Below are 18,285 nucleotides of genomic sequence, written 5' to 3'. Positions count from 1 at the left end.
TTGAAGTTGACTCGACAGCACATAACAGTAATATATTTTTATGCGGAAAGGTTGCCTTGTTCATTTTGGCTGGCCTTTGGTGAAGAACAGGTTGCCTTGTTCATTTAGGCTAGAATGCGTGGTAAATGAGCCAAAAAGTGCTTCGCTGCCACCTGTTCAAGTCCAGCAAAAGAACACAGTTCAAGTTTAGCCGCCCAAAAAAAGTTGCATATTTCAATGATTTCTGATTTTTGACAGTACTCTGGTCTCTAACCTTTCAAATAAATGGAGGGATTCACGTGCAAGTATATGGTTAGGCTATTGGAATAGAGCATAACAGCAATAAAGGGAGATGGTGCAAATAAATATCTCATACATATATCTATATATATAAAAGAGTGATGGCATCACGGCAGCGGACAAAACAACAAAAGTAAACACCCCACAACCTTGGAAATTGACAGCACAACCCCTCATCCATGCCTCTAGGTTGATACAACAAAAAGAAAAGAAAAATAAAGTCCTAATTAGAGGGAGAAGAATAATTGTTTTTATCCAATTGCTGCCAGTTAGAAGGCTAAGCTCCGCTCACTTGGTCTCCTAGCAACCCACTCAGCTCAGGGGACCCTTTACCTTAACTACCACCAATTCCTCAATACTTTATTTCCCATACCACCATACTTCGCCACAGCAACGCGTGGCCGGGCACAGCTAGTATATATATATACACACACACACACACATACATACATACACACACACACATACACAGTGTTCCCTCACTTATTCTGGAGTTTACATTCCAGGACCACCTGCAATAAGTGAAATTCTGTGAAGTAGGGGCACTATATTTATTTCAATATTTACACATTATATTAGTAGTTAGGTGGCCTTTCTCCCTTTTGCAAGCCTTCTTTCTGCACTTCTTCCTCTCTGTCGCCTGCCAGTTTCCCTTTTGTGCATGCACCTCCCTCTCGTTGGCATCCAGAGTGGCCCCGAAAGGGAGGGCGCCTGCGCAAAAGGGAAACTGGCACCTTCTGCGTATGCGCACCTCTCAGGAAAAAAAACTGCAAAGCAGTGAGGGGGCAAAAAGCGAACCGCAAAGTAGGGAGGGAACACTGTATATATATATCGTCATAAGTTGTATGTGTACTCAAATTGTATGTTCTTGCACACTCTCTCACACACCTGACCATAGCTGTCTCTGACTACTGCTGTCCTAGCTATTTGACCCATTCTCTTTTATCACCCAGGAACAGCAAAATTTAACTAGCAAATTTAGGACAAAGGGAGTGCACTACACCTTTACTATATTTGGCAGTTTTCAGATAGTCTGTGATTATGTAAATTCTCGTATTAATAAAGCATAACTCAAAGCCTAACTTTGCAACATAAAAGCAGAGGGAAAGTGTTCCATAATTTTGGAATGCTAGTGAGACATGATTCCATTACTTGATTTGCATCTCTACCTCTTAGAATGTTCTAAAACTGGTCCCTTCTACTACACTGTTTAAAAGGTATACACTTTACATCTATAAACTACAATCATTCTATTTTATTTATATGTATTAAGTACCATAGTATTTCATCAGATTTAGATGTTAGAGTGTTTTTATTGTGAATTTTTTTTACCAGTTCCATTGAAGGGATATTACTATTTTGTTGAGTAACAAACTTTTTCCAAGGGAGCCAGTTGCTTAGACTGTATTAGAACAACACCAACATAAATAGTAGAGTGTTTAAAATTCTGTAATCTATAAAAGATAAAGTAATGGCTGATATTTAAAGAAGTACTAGTGAGATGTCTAAATGCCAGGAAAAAAAATTGGAGTTGGAGCAGAGGACAATAAGTGGAATTTCATTAAAGCAACATATCTTCCATGGCTCTTTCCACTCTTCTGAGAAATAAGAGATTTTCCGGAATGGGGTTTAGTGGAATACAACAGGAAGAGCAAATCGGGAGAATTTGGTAGAGTTCATTTATGTGAATGGAGTTTCCTTTTCACTTACACTTACTTGGTATAAACCATAGACTGGCTGGTACCCATACCTTGACATTTCACCAAATGCTTTTGGAAAGCTCTATTAATTTCAAAAAATGTCTCGGCATGGGGAGTTACTGCCTTGAAAAGTCCTAGCACAAAGTTGCATTTGCTGCTCAAAACTAGTTGCCCATCTATTCAGATTCCAGACACCAGTTTATCCATCTAAAGTCCATATTGCTTGTCAGAAATTTAGAAGTTCAGATTGACTGTATCCCTGGGTACAAAATCCACAAAACAGAGAGCTGAGATTAATATTTAATGATGTACTGTTTGGTTTCTTACCTTTATATCTGGAATTCTCCTTTTATTTCTGTTCCAAAGCTTTAACTTCGTTCTCATTTGTTTACAGCTTTCCTCGCCCAATCAAGAATACGTGGCTAAACAGAAATGCACCAGCACAAAATAGGGATTCTGTGATTCCTTCTCTTGAAAGTGTTGTCTTTGGCAACAGTTACTCCAAACAATTATCAACTGATGTAAGATTGTAATCATTTTGTCTTTTTAATATTTTGAGTAGGCTGGAAGGAATAAATCTTCAGCACTGTTATATGAGATGCAAAAAAAAATTGCAGTGCAATCACACAGAACAAATTCTTTGTTTAACAGATGATCTTGTTAAAGTAGTGAGAATGGGAATATTTCTGATCCATTTTTGACTTAGTAGACCTATGGTAGGCAACACTGCCCCTTCATTAATTGAAAACGATAACAGGACATGACAGTAAATTTACTTGCAATTTGGTAGCTTGTGGAATTTGGAAAGGCCTGGGCAGCATTTCTTGTTAAATCTGCCATTTTTTAAATGTCTCATGAAGTTTTAATTCACAATTTTGTGCATTTTCATTGAAAAAAACCAGTTGCTGTTGTAGGTTTGGGTGGGCACACAGCTGAAGCACAGAAAGAGGCTAATTGGGCTGCATGTCAGCCCTAAGGCACACTTTGTTGTGTGTAGCACCCACAATTTGTTAAATTCAAGTAACTTTTCTCAGAAGTCTTACATTCAGTGAAAAAACTCAATACTGAGAAAGTGTATGTGAAATTGCTGCCAATTTTGGTCCATAACGAAGTCCAGCTTGCATATAGAATGTTATCGCACACACACGCACACCCCACAGTACTTTATGGTTGCAGCTCTGGAGACCCTCCTAAATTTGCGAGGGATTTTATGGGGTAACTGAAGCTGTGTATGGCCATGGATCACCATTTATGTTAACTTGAGGTTCTGACGTTCACTTTTAATGGAATTTGTTGTAGCTACTACTGCTGACGTCATAACTGTACAAATTGTTTTCAGGGCAGCAGCTTTATAATAGCAGAACCTTTTTTGAATCACGCTTACAATCTCCACCAAACACTTTGTGCCAGTTTGCTGCTTGCGTTCAAAGGATTACACAGCTATTTCTCTACTTTATCAAAAGAGCTGCCTTTATCTCTGAAGTTAGATGCAGGTATGTGAAATGAACACTTTCTTTTGCTTTTGTCTCTTGGTGACTCCTTTAAAATTACTCTTTCTCTAAGGCATTTCTTAACTATTAGGTATATCTCTGTTACGTTAACACAGCATAAAACACTACCCACAAAAGTAGACAGTCCTTTTCCCCTTGTATTTCTTGACTTGGATTTACCTCCTTTGTCCACTCTTCTTTTTTTAAAAAAAACTTGGATACACAATTTGTGTGATTGAGACTAGGATTTAAAGCTCAGATGTTGAAAAGGACAGTTGTAAATGTATGTCATATTTATCATATAGCAGCTCTCATCTATAAAACGTTGTCCTATCAACTCTGTTGAAAGACATTGGGGTGAATCTAAAGGTTAAGATGTGCAACATAAAATACTTTAAAATCTGGCCATTATTTCCATGTTTAAAAGCTGATAACCCTACATTTATTCAATTTTTATTATCACGGAAGTGGTGACATAGTATGTCCTGTTGATCCAACAAAATATTATAGCTTCAGCTATACATTCATTAGATATGGCACACATTTGAGATCCTATTTAGTTGTAGAGTTTCTTAGAATTTTTTCTGCAATAGTCATTGGGGACATCAATTTTAACAAAAAACAAAAATCTTTCTGTCCATTATTAGCAAAACCAGTTAGTCCTCCATAGCAGAACTAATGATAGTCCCTTTTGCTTTTTAATCCCCACCTCACCTTCAAAAGATTAAATAAACTTTGCTTTTTAAATATGGAGATGGTGAAAAATAGGTTGGTTCAGGATACCACTAGAGAAACATGCAGCAAAATAGAAACGTGATATCTCATGTGTGTCTAGGTGGTTGCTTTAGATTAGACCTATGTCATGAACATTAATAAGAATAATAAATCTATAATGCCATCAGAAGGCTGTTGACTTCTTATTCTGAACAGGCCAATCATAAACTAAATGCAAAGCCTAGATTGTAATCCTAGATTAGTTTTCAAATCCTGATTAGTTAAGCTGGTTATGCCAGTGGAAAGAGTGAAGCACATATATATCATCTGCATGAAGAAGCATAATATTTGTTCATAGTAAGCCAAGATTCCTCAGAAACCTTGCTTACTACAGCATACAAACAGCCAGTGTCTATACCTTGGTTTATTACATCTGAAAAGTAGTTTTCTCTAATAAACGCTTTACACAGACAGCATAAACGATGCTACACATGCAGTGCTTAGTATGCAAACCATAACATTGCTGCTTCCATATAATGGACTGCCGCTGTCATCTACCCTAGACAGCATAACTAATGGTTAGAAACAATGGGCCTCAAGTTTATATCGAATTGTGCATCTTTGTAATGCATGTGATGCCACATTGCTGGGTGTGCTCTTTTGACCCTTGCATATTAAACCTGATTTCTATCTATCTTCTGGAATACAACCTTGCATTCAGAACCCTTGGACTGATGTATCTAGATTTTGATTTTTTTTTGTAGTGCTGATTAAGACTCCATCTATACTGTAGAATTAATGCAGTTTCACATCACTTTAACCACCATAGCTCTGTGTTCCAGGAGTTGTAGTTTGGTGAGGCACTAGCACTCTTGGGCAGAGAAGGCTTGTAAAACTACATCTCCCAGGATTCCATAGCATTGAGCCATGGCAGTTAAAGTGGTGTGAAACTGCATTAATTCTGCTGTGTAAATGTAGCATAAGACTGTCAGCAGTGGTATACAAAAACTTACTTTCCCTTCTCCATCCCTCCTCACATCTCAGAAAGTGGCTGAGAGATGGGGGTCCCAGCCCCCTAGAGTGGCTTTAGGGTTGCACGGAGGTCTGTGATTCAGATGGGATAATGCCCCCCCCCCCCCAATTCAGTTAATGGGAAAAAATTCACTTGTAAATATATCCTGCTTGAGCACAACCCAACCCTCTAAATTTTATTTTTCTTCTTCCATTCCTTAAACTACCATTTTATGTAACCTACCTTTGCATATAAAAATATGCCCACTAGGCAGTCATGAATTACCTTTCTAATACTGATAAAGCAAGCTGTTCTCTTTGATGTCGTTAATATTTTCCATTATATAAGTGCATTTCAATCATAGGGGATATCTCAAAAATACTGAAATGATGCTATTCTGTTCTTGTCAAGTAGTGCATCAATCCCAGAAATTAGTAAGGCTCAATCCTGTTGTAAAAAGAGTAATTTCAAACTATATAAGAAACAGTTTTCTATATATTATGCTTCTATTTGCTGACATTTTCTCTATTTAACATTTTATTTCTGATTTTTTTAAACAATCAGTTCAATATTTTAATTTGGCCTTTTGCTAACTTTATATTCACCTGGGTGCTAAGTTATAATATTGCTATCATCAATCTAAACAAATCTATTTCTAATTATAGTGGGTGCAATTCAGTGAACACTATACTATGTATGTGTAAAAAGTTGGATGAACTCCCTAAGGCCTGGTTACATGCAATAGAATGCACAGTTACATTCACTGAAAAATAGTGTTCTTTAACTTATAACAATATAATGTACAAGCTATCTAGAATTTTTTTATCTTGAAAATAAATTGCAAAATATTGAGATTCAAGTGGGGTTTTGGGGAAAACTGATCCCGAAATCATTAAATTTCAGAAAAGTATTGCTTCCTCTCACCCTTTTGATTGCTTGCATTATCTGTTGTCACTTTTGCTTTCTATTTATTTAGCTTTCTGATGTACATTTTTTATTTCAAAATTGGCATATATATATATATATATATATATATATATTGCCATGTAAATATACTTCACACTATTTTTAATAGCAGAAATTGTTAGCATTTGGGCTATCTATCTGGTTTAACAAAGAAACCAAAATTACACCATTTGTAAAAACCTAATTAAAAAAATAATGTACATCACCAACACCTTCTCTAGAGTCCAAACTCTACTAAATTATATTCTTTAATTCTTCTTCTTTAATTTCACTAATTATTAGGTGAGTGATAAACTTTATTACTAATTTTAAGACTAATAATAATAGTAAGCACAAATGAAAAAAGAGTGTAGTAACTAGTCGTGTGTACAATCCTTATAACTAGCGAAGCCCAGCATGCAGGTCCTTTATGAACGCCTTCTCAGAAGAAAATACCACCGAATCCAGGGGAACGCCTATCTAGGTATGTTTTTTACAAGTGGGTTATCTTTATAACCCATTAGGTTGTATAATAAAACCATCGCTTTTTGTTGTTTGTAGAGGATACCTCTTATTTTATGTTTAGACAGGAGCAAGGAGCCTAAAGTTATCCAACACAATAATTTCCTTTCAAGGCCCTGTGCTTCTGACCTTGCAGTGTTGATGAAATCTTTTCATTTCATGACTAGTTCAATTTCTACTTATTTGAAATCCAGAAATGGCTGTAAACCGTAAATAATGGGATAAAATTATACCATAGACTTAAAATCTTAAGTTCTGATGGTCGGTAAGTTGGATTGAAACTTCCCATTCCTAGAGTTCTACAAATAATAGGATGTGACACAACCTAAAGGGAGGGAGAAGATTTTTTCATTATCAGTCCTTCCTTTAGGATCTCGTATTTCCTATAAACAAACTGAAGGAGATTGTAGCATGTTCTGGAAGAGGATGGGAGTTGGCACTTGGGATTGTAGAAGGAAGAAATAATCAGCATAAAGTGCCTTTTCCTTCTTGCTTCAGTAGCAATTCTGTTGCATGTTTAGATTTATCCCAGTATTTAAAAAAAATCTGTTGTGAGGAAGGACACTTTTGGAGTACCATCTTCCATTTCCATTGAACTCACTTATTGCTGAATTAACAGTACCATGCTGGTACCTTTTGAATTCCTTGATAAGTAAGACGAAATGGTAAAGGTGGTGAACCAAGACTCTTATTGTGAATGTGGTTGCCTTTTAAACATGATTTTTCCTGGCTTAGATAGAAGGATCGCCATAGAGCCCATTGGAGAGAGTTTTGGCCCTCATTCTAAATGGCAGGCTCCTGTGCTCCCTGTTTTCTTTATCTTGCTCTCCTCTAGCCCAAAGCTCAGTTGGGCCTTGTGGCAATCCCTCTGTTCAGTTGCATTCATTGCCAACTCAGTTTGTACCCACCAGTGTTATTAAAGACCAATGATTTCTTCAACAAAGAAAGCATGACTGTTAAGGATACATAATTCCTTTTTGTTCTGATGGGAATTGATCATTTTCTTCCAGGATATCAACTTTTGATTAATACATTTCCTAAGTTGGGTGTGAAACCACTTGCTCACTAGATTTTGAAAGATAGGTATAAGTAACTGAAAGCTTATACTGTTATGAAAAAGCCATCCCCTAAAAGTATTAGTTGGTGTCCCTTCTTCCAACTTGCATCTAAAAATGTGTATCTAAGTGTATATAACGTATCTGAACATTTGCTATCTTATAATACATTTTCCTGCTTTTGGAATATATCATTAGAATTGAGGTGGAATAGGAACTTCAGGTTGGAGCAGTCACCCCATCAAGGGATGACTACTTGCTAATCTGTAGTTCTGTAGGTCTTCCATACTTGCTAATCTAATACTATTCTACTTTGAATTCAGCCCTCATGTTATGAACTGCACTAGCTTAAAAGGATATATGTATCCATAAAGAAGAATGAATACATAAGAAAAGCATCATTTTCAGTATGGATGCCAGAGTGACAATTTTGGACTAAAAGAAACGTTAATTACTATTGCCTTTAAAAAACACAAAAATTATCTTTCCATCCTTAATTCTATACTACTATAGGCAGTACCCGAGTTACAAACATCCTACTTACAAACAACTCATAGTTAAGAATGATGAGAAAACTGAAAGTGAGAGAAATCTACCCCTTGGAAGGGACATTCACTCCTGAAAGAGTTGTTACAGGGGAAAGGTGTCTTCACTGAAGGTTTATCACCAATCCTGAAACCTTTTTTTAAAGTTTCGGGTCATATTGTATTAATCAAATGTTGGGTTTTTAAGCCTTTGGCATTAGATTAGTTGATAGGCTTTTGCATATATAATCAACCTGTTTTTCAAATTACCTACTGTCTTGGAACCCCCAGTGGCACAGTGGGTTAAACCCTTGTGCCAGCAGGACTGCTGATCCGAAGGTTGGGTTGCTAATCTGAAGGTCGCCGGTTCAAATCCAACCCGGGGAGAGTGCAGATGAGCTCCCTCTGTCAGCTCCAGCTCCGTGCATGGACATGAAAGAAGCATCCCACAAGGATGGTAAACCCCCCCCCCCCAAAAAAATAAACATCCGGGCAACATCCCTGCAGACAGCCAATTCTCTCACACCAGAAGCCACTTGCAGTTTTTAAGTTGCTCCTGACACGGAAAAAAAACCTGCTGTCTTGCAGAAAATTCAGAACTTCCACATTTACTTTGAAGATAACACAGAAAACCATAACCATACATTTATTCACATCTTTTCTGGTAAATTAGAGAAGTAATTTAGTAAAAGACAGTGCAACTTGTTTGGGAACCTAAAAGGAGACTTAGATGTCTACAAGCTGTTAGATGAGCCTAACTTAGTTAAAGTTTGTTTCTTTTTGAGTCTAATTAAATCCCAAAGTAATAGTTTCAGTTGCGTTCTTCTTACATTCCCTACATGTAGGAGGGCATCTTAAAATTTTCAACACCTTTTGGATTTTAAATGCAAACTCTTGAAAATTATTTCTGGTGTGAAGATTTGCATGGCAAGCTATCTAACATGCTTGAGTGTTCAGTCTTAATAAAACTTCAGCCTCATTGCAGAGCATTGTAATATCTTGCAAACTTTCTAATATTTGATTAGAAGAGATCTCAGGAACGTCACATGGGTGATATTCATAGTAGTATATGAATTGAAGAAAAAGTGAGGCCTTGCTTTAAAGAAATGGTTGTGACCTTTGATGAAATGTTTTAGTGGCTTTTCACAGTGACTATGATAATGAAGAAATAATACTTGTTTTTAAATTGAGCTGGTTAAATGGTGTCTTGTTTTGCCTTGTATAAAATGTACAGAAATATTAATTTAATTGCAATCTAATCTTTTTAGAAAACATAGATGTAGATGTAGAAGCACGCCTATCGGAACTCTGTGAAGAAATAAAGGTATTTTTTCTTATTTTCCTAAATGTTACATTACTGTGTTTCCCCCATCCCTAGTTAGCAGTTGTTTAAGAGCTGGCTCCTTTATGGTTTAAATAATTCCTTTTTATTATTTGATTTTTTGATCTCTTTGTGGATGGTCATATTCATGTAGACAGAGAGCTGGGAACATTATTCTAGGAGAGGAAATACCGGTAGTTGCGCTCTTCATTGCTGCGCCATTATAAATTTCACAACATTATAATGGGTCCTTGTGCAGTAGCACAAGAAAAAGAAGTATTGTTTTGGATACCTTAAAGCTATGGCAGGAGATCAAGAGAGTATTATTACAGCACTCTTGTGCCCCAAAGTTCTGTAGGTCTTTAGAGAGCCCTTGAGAAAATTACATCATTGGCAATTCTGTGAGACAACAAGGTAAGATGTATGTATCTCATGTGGCTTGTATTTTGTTTTTCAAAAAAGAGATGGGTGTCAGCCCACAAGAAGTATCATATAAAATCCCTCTTTTCATTCCTGTAGAGCAGCACATTTGGGACACTTATTACTCAGAGAGGAAAAGGACTAACAGTAGCAGTCATTATTGCCAAAACAATCAAATAAATCATCCCTGATACTGAGATTTCCAAGCTTTCTACAAAGTCTCTTTACCACATTCATCCAAACATAGTAATCATAGGACAAGAAAACAAGCCTACTTATCATTTTGAACTGATCTTTTCAGTTGTGTTTATTCATAACTTACCTTGAGATAAACATAACTGATATGAATGTCTGGCGGAAAATGAAATAAAATATTAGGACTTTCTTCCCAAAGTCTTTTGTCTCTCTCCCCCCTCTCCTGCCGCCTATATATATTAAATAGAAAAAAATGTATTTTGATACATTTTCTTCTATAAAATTATGAATGGAATGTTTAAGACAATTGTTCATGCATTTAGCCCCTCCTCCCGAATATATATATCTAAAAACCATGAAGTAGGAAGACTTGTATGTAAATGACATAATAATCATGTGTGTGGTCAGAGTAGATTATCAAGGGGGAAATAGGCAGATTGGTGGATACATTCATCAGTGGCTTAATAGCTTAAAGCTAAATGGAATCAGAAAATTTAAAGGACATAGTGATTGCCAAAAGGTGATATTGACGCTATAGAAAAGATTCATGGACTAAATGAGCATTGGTCTCATATAGAGGTTGATTTTTTAATTAAGAGTTTGCCATAGGCTCTGATGTTTTAAAATTTAAATACAGTTTTGCATTAAAAGTTAATTCCCTTTGATAAAAAATAGTAAAAAAAAAATAGGGATTCAGCTTTAGAACCTATATTTGTAAAAACAAACGTTTTTGGGGGGTCTTTTTCTCATGTAGAAAATGGAAAATCCTGATGAACTGGCAGAACTTATAAATATGAACCTTGCCCAGCTTTGTTCACTACTGATGGCTTTATGGGGACAATTTCTCGAAGCTATTCACTTCCAAGATGACGTCATTGCATTGCTAGCACAAGAACATCATACAATCCGTGTATGTATTTCACTTGTCTTGATGTGAGTTATCCAACTTGTATTGCAATAAAGCTAGTTTCGTAAACTACATTTTAAATTTAGCTTTTAAAGTAAAGTTATCTTTAGTTACATTCCTAGCTTATGAACGGAACTGTAAATTGATTTGTGGAAAACTGGGTAATGGTCGTTTGAATTTATTCCACTTCTTAAATGCCTTTTCCCTAAAAAGATTACGTAGAATGCAAAAGAATAACCCCAGAACAAAACCCTTACATGTAATGTTCTTCTCCCCTCCCCCACAAAACCCTTTCCACTCCAGAACAAATTGTGGATCTAAACGCTAAAGCTGGATCCCCTCCCTCAAGGTGAATCATAGTGGTACATGAGTCATCTGATTAGACCGAGGAGCCCATAGCAATTTAAAGTTTCGATACCGATTGTTTAGAATGAAGCACTGTCCAATTAACCTAAATTGCCATAAAAGCAAGCAGGATTGAAGGGGGATGAATTAGCCTGACATAGTGTTGATAAGGTAATAGGAAAGCTAGATTGTTGAAAATTAAACTGTAAAGATTAGAGTTTGGAGAGTAAAATTCCAAGGTACGTATAAATTATCACTTAAACATGCAGAGATAATTTTGTTTTTAACCTTTCCCCTGCTAACCATGACAAAGTAAAACTCAATTTGATATAAAACAGGTTTATTAGGAGATGGTAGCTGCATTGCTAGAGTAGCATGGGAGGAAACCAAAAGGAGCTGGCTTCAGGGTTGCTGCCATTAAATGTGGATCATTCTAATATTAGAGAAGTATGTAATTAAGGCCTTTCCATTAACACTCGTCTCACTGATTTAAACCAGTTCTGATACTTCTGTTTTCTGGACTGGAAGGTGTCATATTGAGGAAGTAGGAACTCATGTGAAAAGCCATGATTTCAGATAATCTTCCATTTGCATGTGTGTAAGGACCACAGCAGGGTGGAAGGGCGGAATATAAATACTGTAAATACAGCACAGAAGACATGTTAATTATAGCGTGACTTACTTGTCTGAGACAAGGGTTGCAAACATAGACTTCTGAATAGTCTTTTAGAACATGTGAAATTTGAGGTTATAACCTATATGAGTGCTCAATTACTGTGAAATGTAAGATTCACTGAGTCCAAATTTACGTTACTAGATAGAGTCAACAAAGGAGTCCTTCTGTACCTTATTAAAGATATTTATGCTGACATAAGTTTTTTATTGACTGAAGTCCATTTGGACATGTGAATCTTTCAAATTAATGTAGTAATATTCTAATGCCTGTATATGTGGTGTTTGGAGAAAGGCACCATTATTGTATTTGTGTGTGTGTGTGTGTGTGTGTGTGTGTGTGAGAGAGAGAGAGAGAGAGAGAGAGATTATTTAATTTGTTTAAAATTATGTACGAGGAGCACCGGATTGCAATATTAATGAGAACCACTAGACCAAAACTGAAAGGTATGGGAAATGAGTTCTTGTTCACAATTTTTCTAGAAGGTTTTGATTCAGCTTAATTCACTATTTTGTAACAGTATTATGTGTCTGTTTCTTTTTAAAATTAATAATTGTGTGCCATTGCTGTGACATTGTTGTGTAGGTATGCTGTGTGTGTCTTTCAAAAAAAATTAAAAACTACTACCATGTGAGCTTCTTTTAAAAAATATATTTTCTTAAAATAATTTAGGTGCGTAGATTTTCTGAAGCATTTTTTTGCCTGGAACATCCAAGGGAAGCAGCCCTTGCATATCAGGAACTTCAGTAAGTATCAGTAAATACAAATGTTAAGTCGGAAGTGAAAATGCATTGTTTTTTGACTTAATGAAAATAAACTAATTGATTTTAAGATCACTCTAACACACAGCCTGTATTTAAATGTGTAAAATACATTTATAAAATATTTTAGTTTAACATGTTGTGATGTGAAGTGCATTCCAGAAGGATGTTTTAGTCACCCTTAACCAGTCTATTTATAAAGCTGTGGGGCAAATGAATTGCTTTGGTCCACAGATGGAGCTACATCAGGTCTATGTGACTCATTCAATATACAGGCAGTCCCCGAGTTGCAAACATCCGACATAGATAAGTTATGTGGGTGAGACCACAGGAAGTGAGAGAAATGTGTCCCAAGGAAAGGAAATTCACTCCTGAAAAGTTATCATGGGTAAAAGGTGTCTCTACAGAAGCTTTATCTCCAATCCTTCTTTCCGCAACAAGCCACATTTTTTCAAAATTACAGGGACAGAAAGTGCGGTGAAATCTTCTGAACAGACAGCAAATCAAACATCACAGGGGTATTAACACTTCCCTATGCTATCCAAAGATAGATAGATAGATAGATAGATAGATAGATAGATAGATAGATAGAACTTAAAATGTACCTGTGCCAACTTGCATACAAATTCAACTTAAGAACAAACCTACATAACCTTGTTCATAACTTGAGGACTACCTCTATAAGCATCTTCAGAGAGCAGTGCTTATTGTGAGTGCTGATTCTTCAGATGTGGAGATTTAGCCAGAATTAGATTTTATTACTAAATCCACTGACTGTGGGTATAGCTTCCTAGTCACTGCCTACAACTCTTATATAGCAGGCCTTTGATATTTGCTGGGGTTTGGTATCAGACCCCCCCCCCCCCCCATTGATCCCAAAATTTATGGATGCTCATGTCCGATTATATACAACAACTTATTAAAACGGTGTCCCTTGTATAATATTGCAAAAGCTAGGTTTGCTTTTGGGAGTATTGCTTTTGTTGTTGGGAGAATGTTTTCAAGCCAATGGTATTAAATGTATGGATATTGAGAGGCAACTGTACATCTAACATTTCCTTCATTTTTACTATACTTTGACTGTTCTGGTTTGCAATTAGGACAGCACCTGATTGACTCTGTTATAAACTGTTAGCAGTTTTGCTGGTGGTGCTTATAAGTCTTGTTTAATAAAATTTGATTCAGTTATATAGATTAATTTTCATTATTAAGCCAAACGTTTACAACTTATAGATTATTATTTGTTTTTCATGACCTCTTAGTACACTTGCACAGTCAAATGTTGGTTGTATGGTAGACAGTTTATTGTGTATTTTCCTCTGTACAACTATCTTAAGAGAAGCTGGTGTCTTTCAGTGCCCAGAGCTACCTTCAGATGTGTACTGCAATAAAAAGCACCTCCTTCTGTAGTTCTCTCCCACCTCTCCCAATTGAATGCAGTGAATTGGATGGAGATCTGAATTCCTTGCCTATAATCTTTGAAGATCGATATCTAGATTCTGTGACTGAAGGTAAATCGAGGCTTGCTGGATTCTGCCATGGAGAAATGAAGTAAACATTTAAATCTTGCAAGGTTCTTACAAGATAGTTGAGGCAAGGATTGATAAGACACATGCACTATAGCTTTTCCTGAGACTGGCTTTTCTAATTAAAGTTAGAAAACTGACATTCCTTATGGGGGCCTCACCTTGGCTTAAGGAGCAACTTGCCACATAGTAACTGGTATTGCAGCTAGACAGCGTTCATCCAAAATCTCACTGTTTGTCCCTTGATTGTTGAGCCTATTTGAATACAAATTAATATACTTGTATTGTCGAAGGCTTTAATATACTTGCCTTTCACTATTTTATATCTTTGTTGAAGAAAAAAAACCATAGAGGGCTGTAGCTCAGAAGCAGAATATGTGCTTTCTATGCAGATGTTTCCTGGCATCTCCAGGTAGTTCTGGGAAAGACTCCTGTCTGAAATTCTGGATTGCTGCTCACTGTCACTGTGATCATTAAGTCCCAGTTTTAGGGGAAAGCAGGATGTAAATGACATGATTGTTTGATAGATAGACGAGAAGATGGACAATACTTTACTAGAAGGAGCAACGAGTTGTTCTCAACCTTTGGTCCTCTAGGTGTTTTGGACTCCCAACTCCCAGAAATCCCAACCATCTTACCAGCTGTTACAAATTGTGAGAGCTGAAGTCCAAAACACGCAGTGGACAAAGTTTGAGAACCACTGACCTAACTTTTATTATATTATTTCTTTTTTGTTTCTTTCTTAGGATAAAGGAACACAAAATGCATACATCTCAAATCCATATTTTAAATCAATAGAATTGTGATATATTATTAGCATTAAGCGATTACATTATTTTGTCCTAAAATATTTTCCCTCTTTGTTTTTAATTCTAAATAAGAGACAGATGTACCCTGGTCTACAACTCATCAGAAGTCTGATTCCAAGAAACCAGATAAAGACACTGAAGAAAGTTGTGTAACTGGCTTTTCCAGCCCAGAATTGAAAAATCGTTCAGTGGCCTCTCATGCTTGGCAGTCAGAAAGTGAAAAACAGTTCACAAAGTCTACTAAAGGGAAGAATGAAGATACAAACAAATCAAAAGTTAAAGTTACCAAACTGATGAAAACAATGAAACCAGAAAATCCCAAGAAAATTGTAAAGCAAAACTCTAAGGACTCTGTTGTCTTGGTCGGCTACAAATGTTTGAAAAATGCAGCACAAGATGACATCTCTAAATACTTTGAAGGAACTCCTTCAGATAATCAGAAGGAAGGGTTAGATTTTACTGTGGGTAAACATCCTTGTGATACAAAGAACTTCATGCGGCAAATTAGTGAGAACCAAATTACAGGTTTACCATCTAGTACTGAGCAAATTACTACCAAACTGGAAGGGAGTAAGGAAGGCCAACATATCTCTGTTGTTTCTCAGTGTGCAAATTCAATCATTTTTGGTAAATCTGATCTCCCCCAAGCAGGCATTGGGGGTACTCATGCGGATAGCAGCTTGATACCTAGAACTACTGTTGAAAATTATACTGGTACCTCTGGAGTTACCAAAATAGAAGTAAAACCATACTGCAGAAATATTCATGGGGGAGAGAAAGTGTTTGTTAGAATAGGTTCACAAATTGAAGTTTCAAATAGTGGAGAAAGTGGGGGGAATTTGCAGGAGCAGCCCACTTTTGACAAACTAGAATTGGAAAAGAGAGTTAAATCAGAAGAAGAGGAACTGATGCTTGAAAAGGAAGTTGTGCAAGAAACAAATTTCCGACTCGTTAAGGATTCATTAGCAAAGGATGCAACCAGCCAGTCCACTCTGTCACCAAAGGAAATGCCTACTGCAGCTGTAAGTGGAGATGTTCTTAGGTTGCCCGATGTCAGCATTACCTGTGCATCTTCTAGATTTTCAGATTCTGGCGTAGAAAGTGAACCGAGCTCTTTTGCAATGCACCCAAATGCAGATGGGACTTTTGAAACTCCTCAAGGCCAAAGTACATGCAGCACCGAGAGAATATTTCCTCAGCTTTTGTTAAAACCAGATTGCAATATGAAAAACCTGGTGGAGAGCCATTGTACAGAAAGTACAAGTGCTGTTAGTGAAATACAGTCCTCCCTGACATCGATAAATTCTCTTCCTTCTGATGATGATCTTTCCCCTGATGAAAACTCAAAGACATCTGTTGCACTTGAATGCCAGCTAAGTGACAGCAAAACTGTATTAGACCTGGGAGCCATAGACTTGACAAAATGTGAAGACAATGAGGAGGAATCAAAGGTTTTGCTACACCACTGTGTATCATGTTCAGAACAGTCTGACAATGAAACTACTTTTCTGCCTTCTTTGTCCTCCAATGCAAAATGTCCTTTACAGTTGCTATCAGGTGATGATACATGTACAGATATCAACCCACCCTTGGACATTGGCACAGGTTGTAAAGATACCCAAATATTGGAGAGAGATGTGCATACTGTAGGAGAAACAATTGAAACTCCATCAGGAGTTGTTTGTCCAGGGGGGTCCTGTGTTGTTTCAGGTTCAGTATCAAGTGAGGGTGGTGTAGAAAGAACAAGTGAAGGAGATTTTAATGAATCTGTAGAGCCAAAAAAGCTAGCTGAGAAATTGTCAAGAACAACAAATGATGAAACTCCCACAGATTTGAATATCATCTCACCAGAAGGAAGTACAGATATGTTGAAGCAAGGACTTGTAGAAAACTACTTTGGCTATCAAAGTAGTACAGAGATTTCAAATATATATTCTGCTGACCCTAACAATTCTGTTAGCCCTCAAAGGGGAACAATTTGTTCTGTTTCAACAGAGGAGGAGGAGGAGCAAGACCAAGACATGGTTGAAAATGGGTATTTTGAGGAAGCAGATGATAGCAGTGTATATGGAGCTACCCATGATGCTGAGGAAACATTTGGGCTCACAAATGAGACTTCTTTAACAACGGATAGAATGACCAGGGAACTTTTTGAAAATGCAGCAAATATCTCTCCATTCTATCCTCCGGGGAGTTTGACTTTTCCCTCTACATTGAAAGGATATCCATACAGTGTGTTATGGTCATCAAAAGACAAACCTAATGCAGTTCTCAAGCCACCCAGCAATGTCTCCTGCAATACTGCTTCATCTGTCCCTTGGTATGAGTGGGCTCCCAAGCCTCAAATGCAAGCGTAAGTGACATCATTCAGAACAGTTGTTTGTAATGACCATGTTAGAGGAAAAAATACAAATTGTGTATGTTGCACTTGATTTATGAGTATTACTCTTAGGAAAAATAGATTTACAAAGAGGAGGTGGGTTTTTTCCCCACTTTTTACACCTGAGATTTCATCTGAATTCACCATCAAGGTATCAAAGAGTTCTGATAATTGTGCATTCAGACTGTAGTTGTGAGGAACAGGAGCAGGATTAAAATGCAACATTGCTCAATGGTGGGGATTTGATAGATGTTGCAATTGAACAAGCCACATATTTCATTTGCCCCTTGGTGGTGGTGGTGGCGGCGGTGGTGGTGTTGTTAATAATAATAATAATAATAATAATAATAATAATAATTTTATATCCCACCTTTTTTCAATGAGATTCAAGACAGTTAACATGTTTAAAATGATACATACATGAGGGGAAGGGAGGAAGGAAGGAAAGAGCCACAAAGACAGGAAAGGGAGATGGAGGAAAGAAAGAGGGGGGGGGGAGAAGGGAAAGAGAACCAAGGAATGAAAGCAGGAGACAGAGGTCCCTCTGACACTGAGGCAACATTGGGTGATGCTAGTTAAAAATATAAATGTCAAAATGTAAAAGTAATTAAACCAATGATAATTACTTTTATAAAGTAATTATAAACTTTCAAACATTAAAGGTTAATATTCATTAACAGACGAAATACAAAACTTAAAAATAAGAC

At 36.8% G+C, this 18,285-nt stretch overlaps 1 protein-coding gene across 5 annotated transcripts in view; it reads left to right on the top strand.

The window, feature by feature from the left end:
• Positions 1-18,285, top strand: part of fam135a (family with sequence similarity 135 member A) — a 69,646-nt gene that overhangs the window by 39,117 nt on the left and 12,244 nt on the right. For 4 of the 5 annotated variants that reach the window (XM_008118876.3, XM_062982038.1, XM_062982047.1 and 1 more), the window contains 8 exons: positions 2,374-2,500; positions 3,319-3,472; positions 6,547-6,624; positions 9,510-9,565; positions 10,932-11,087; positions 12,775-12,848; positions 14,220-14,374; positions 15,271-17,551. In XM_008118876.3, coding sequence (XP_008117083.2) covers positions 2,374-2,500; positions 3,319-3,472; positions 6,547-6,624; positions 9,510-9,565; positions 10,932-11,087; positions 12,775-12,848; positions 14,220-14,374; positions 15,271-17,551 — 3,081 coding nt within the window. The remainder of the gene's footprint in view (positions 1-2,373; positions 2,501-3,318; positions 3,473-6,546; positions 6,625-9,509; positions 9,566-10,931; positions 11,088-12,774; positions 12,849-14,219; positions 14,375-15,270; positions 17,552-18,285) is intronic. The other variant, XM_003215499.4, reaches the window with a different exon arrangement.

This window comes from Anolis carolinensis, chromosome 1 (genome assembly GCF_035594765.1).
Source record: "Anolis carolinensis isolate JA03-04 chromosome 1, rAnoCar3.1.pri, whole genome shotgun sequence".
In the NCBI taxonomy this organism is placed as follows: Eukaryota; Metazoa; Chordata; class Lepidosauria; order Squamata; family Dactyloidae; genus Anolis; species Anolis carolinensis.
This window is presented reverse-complemented; position numbering and strand designations above follow the sequence as displayed.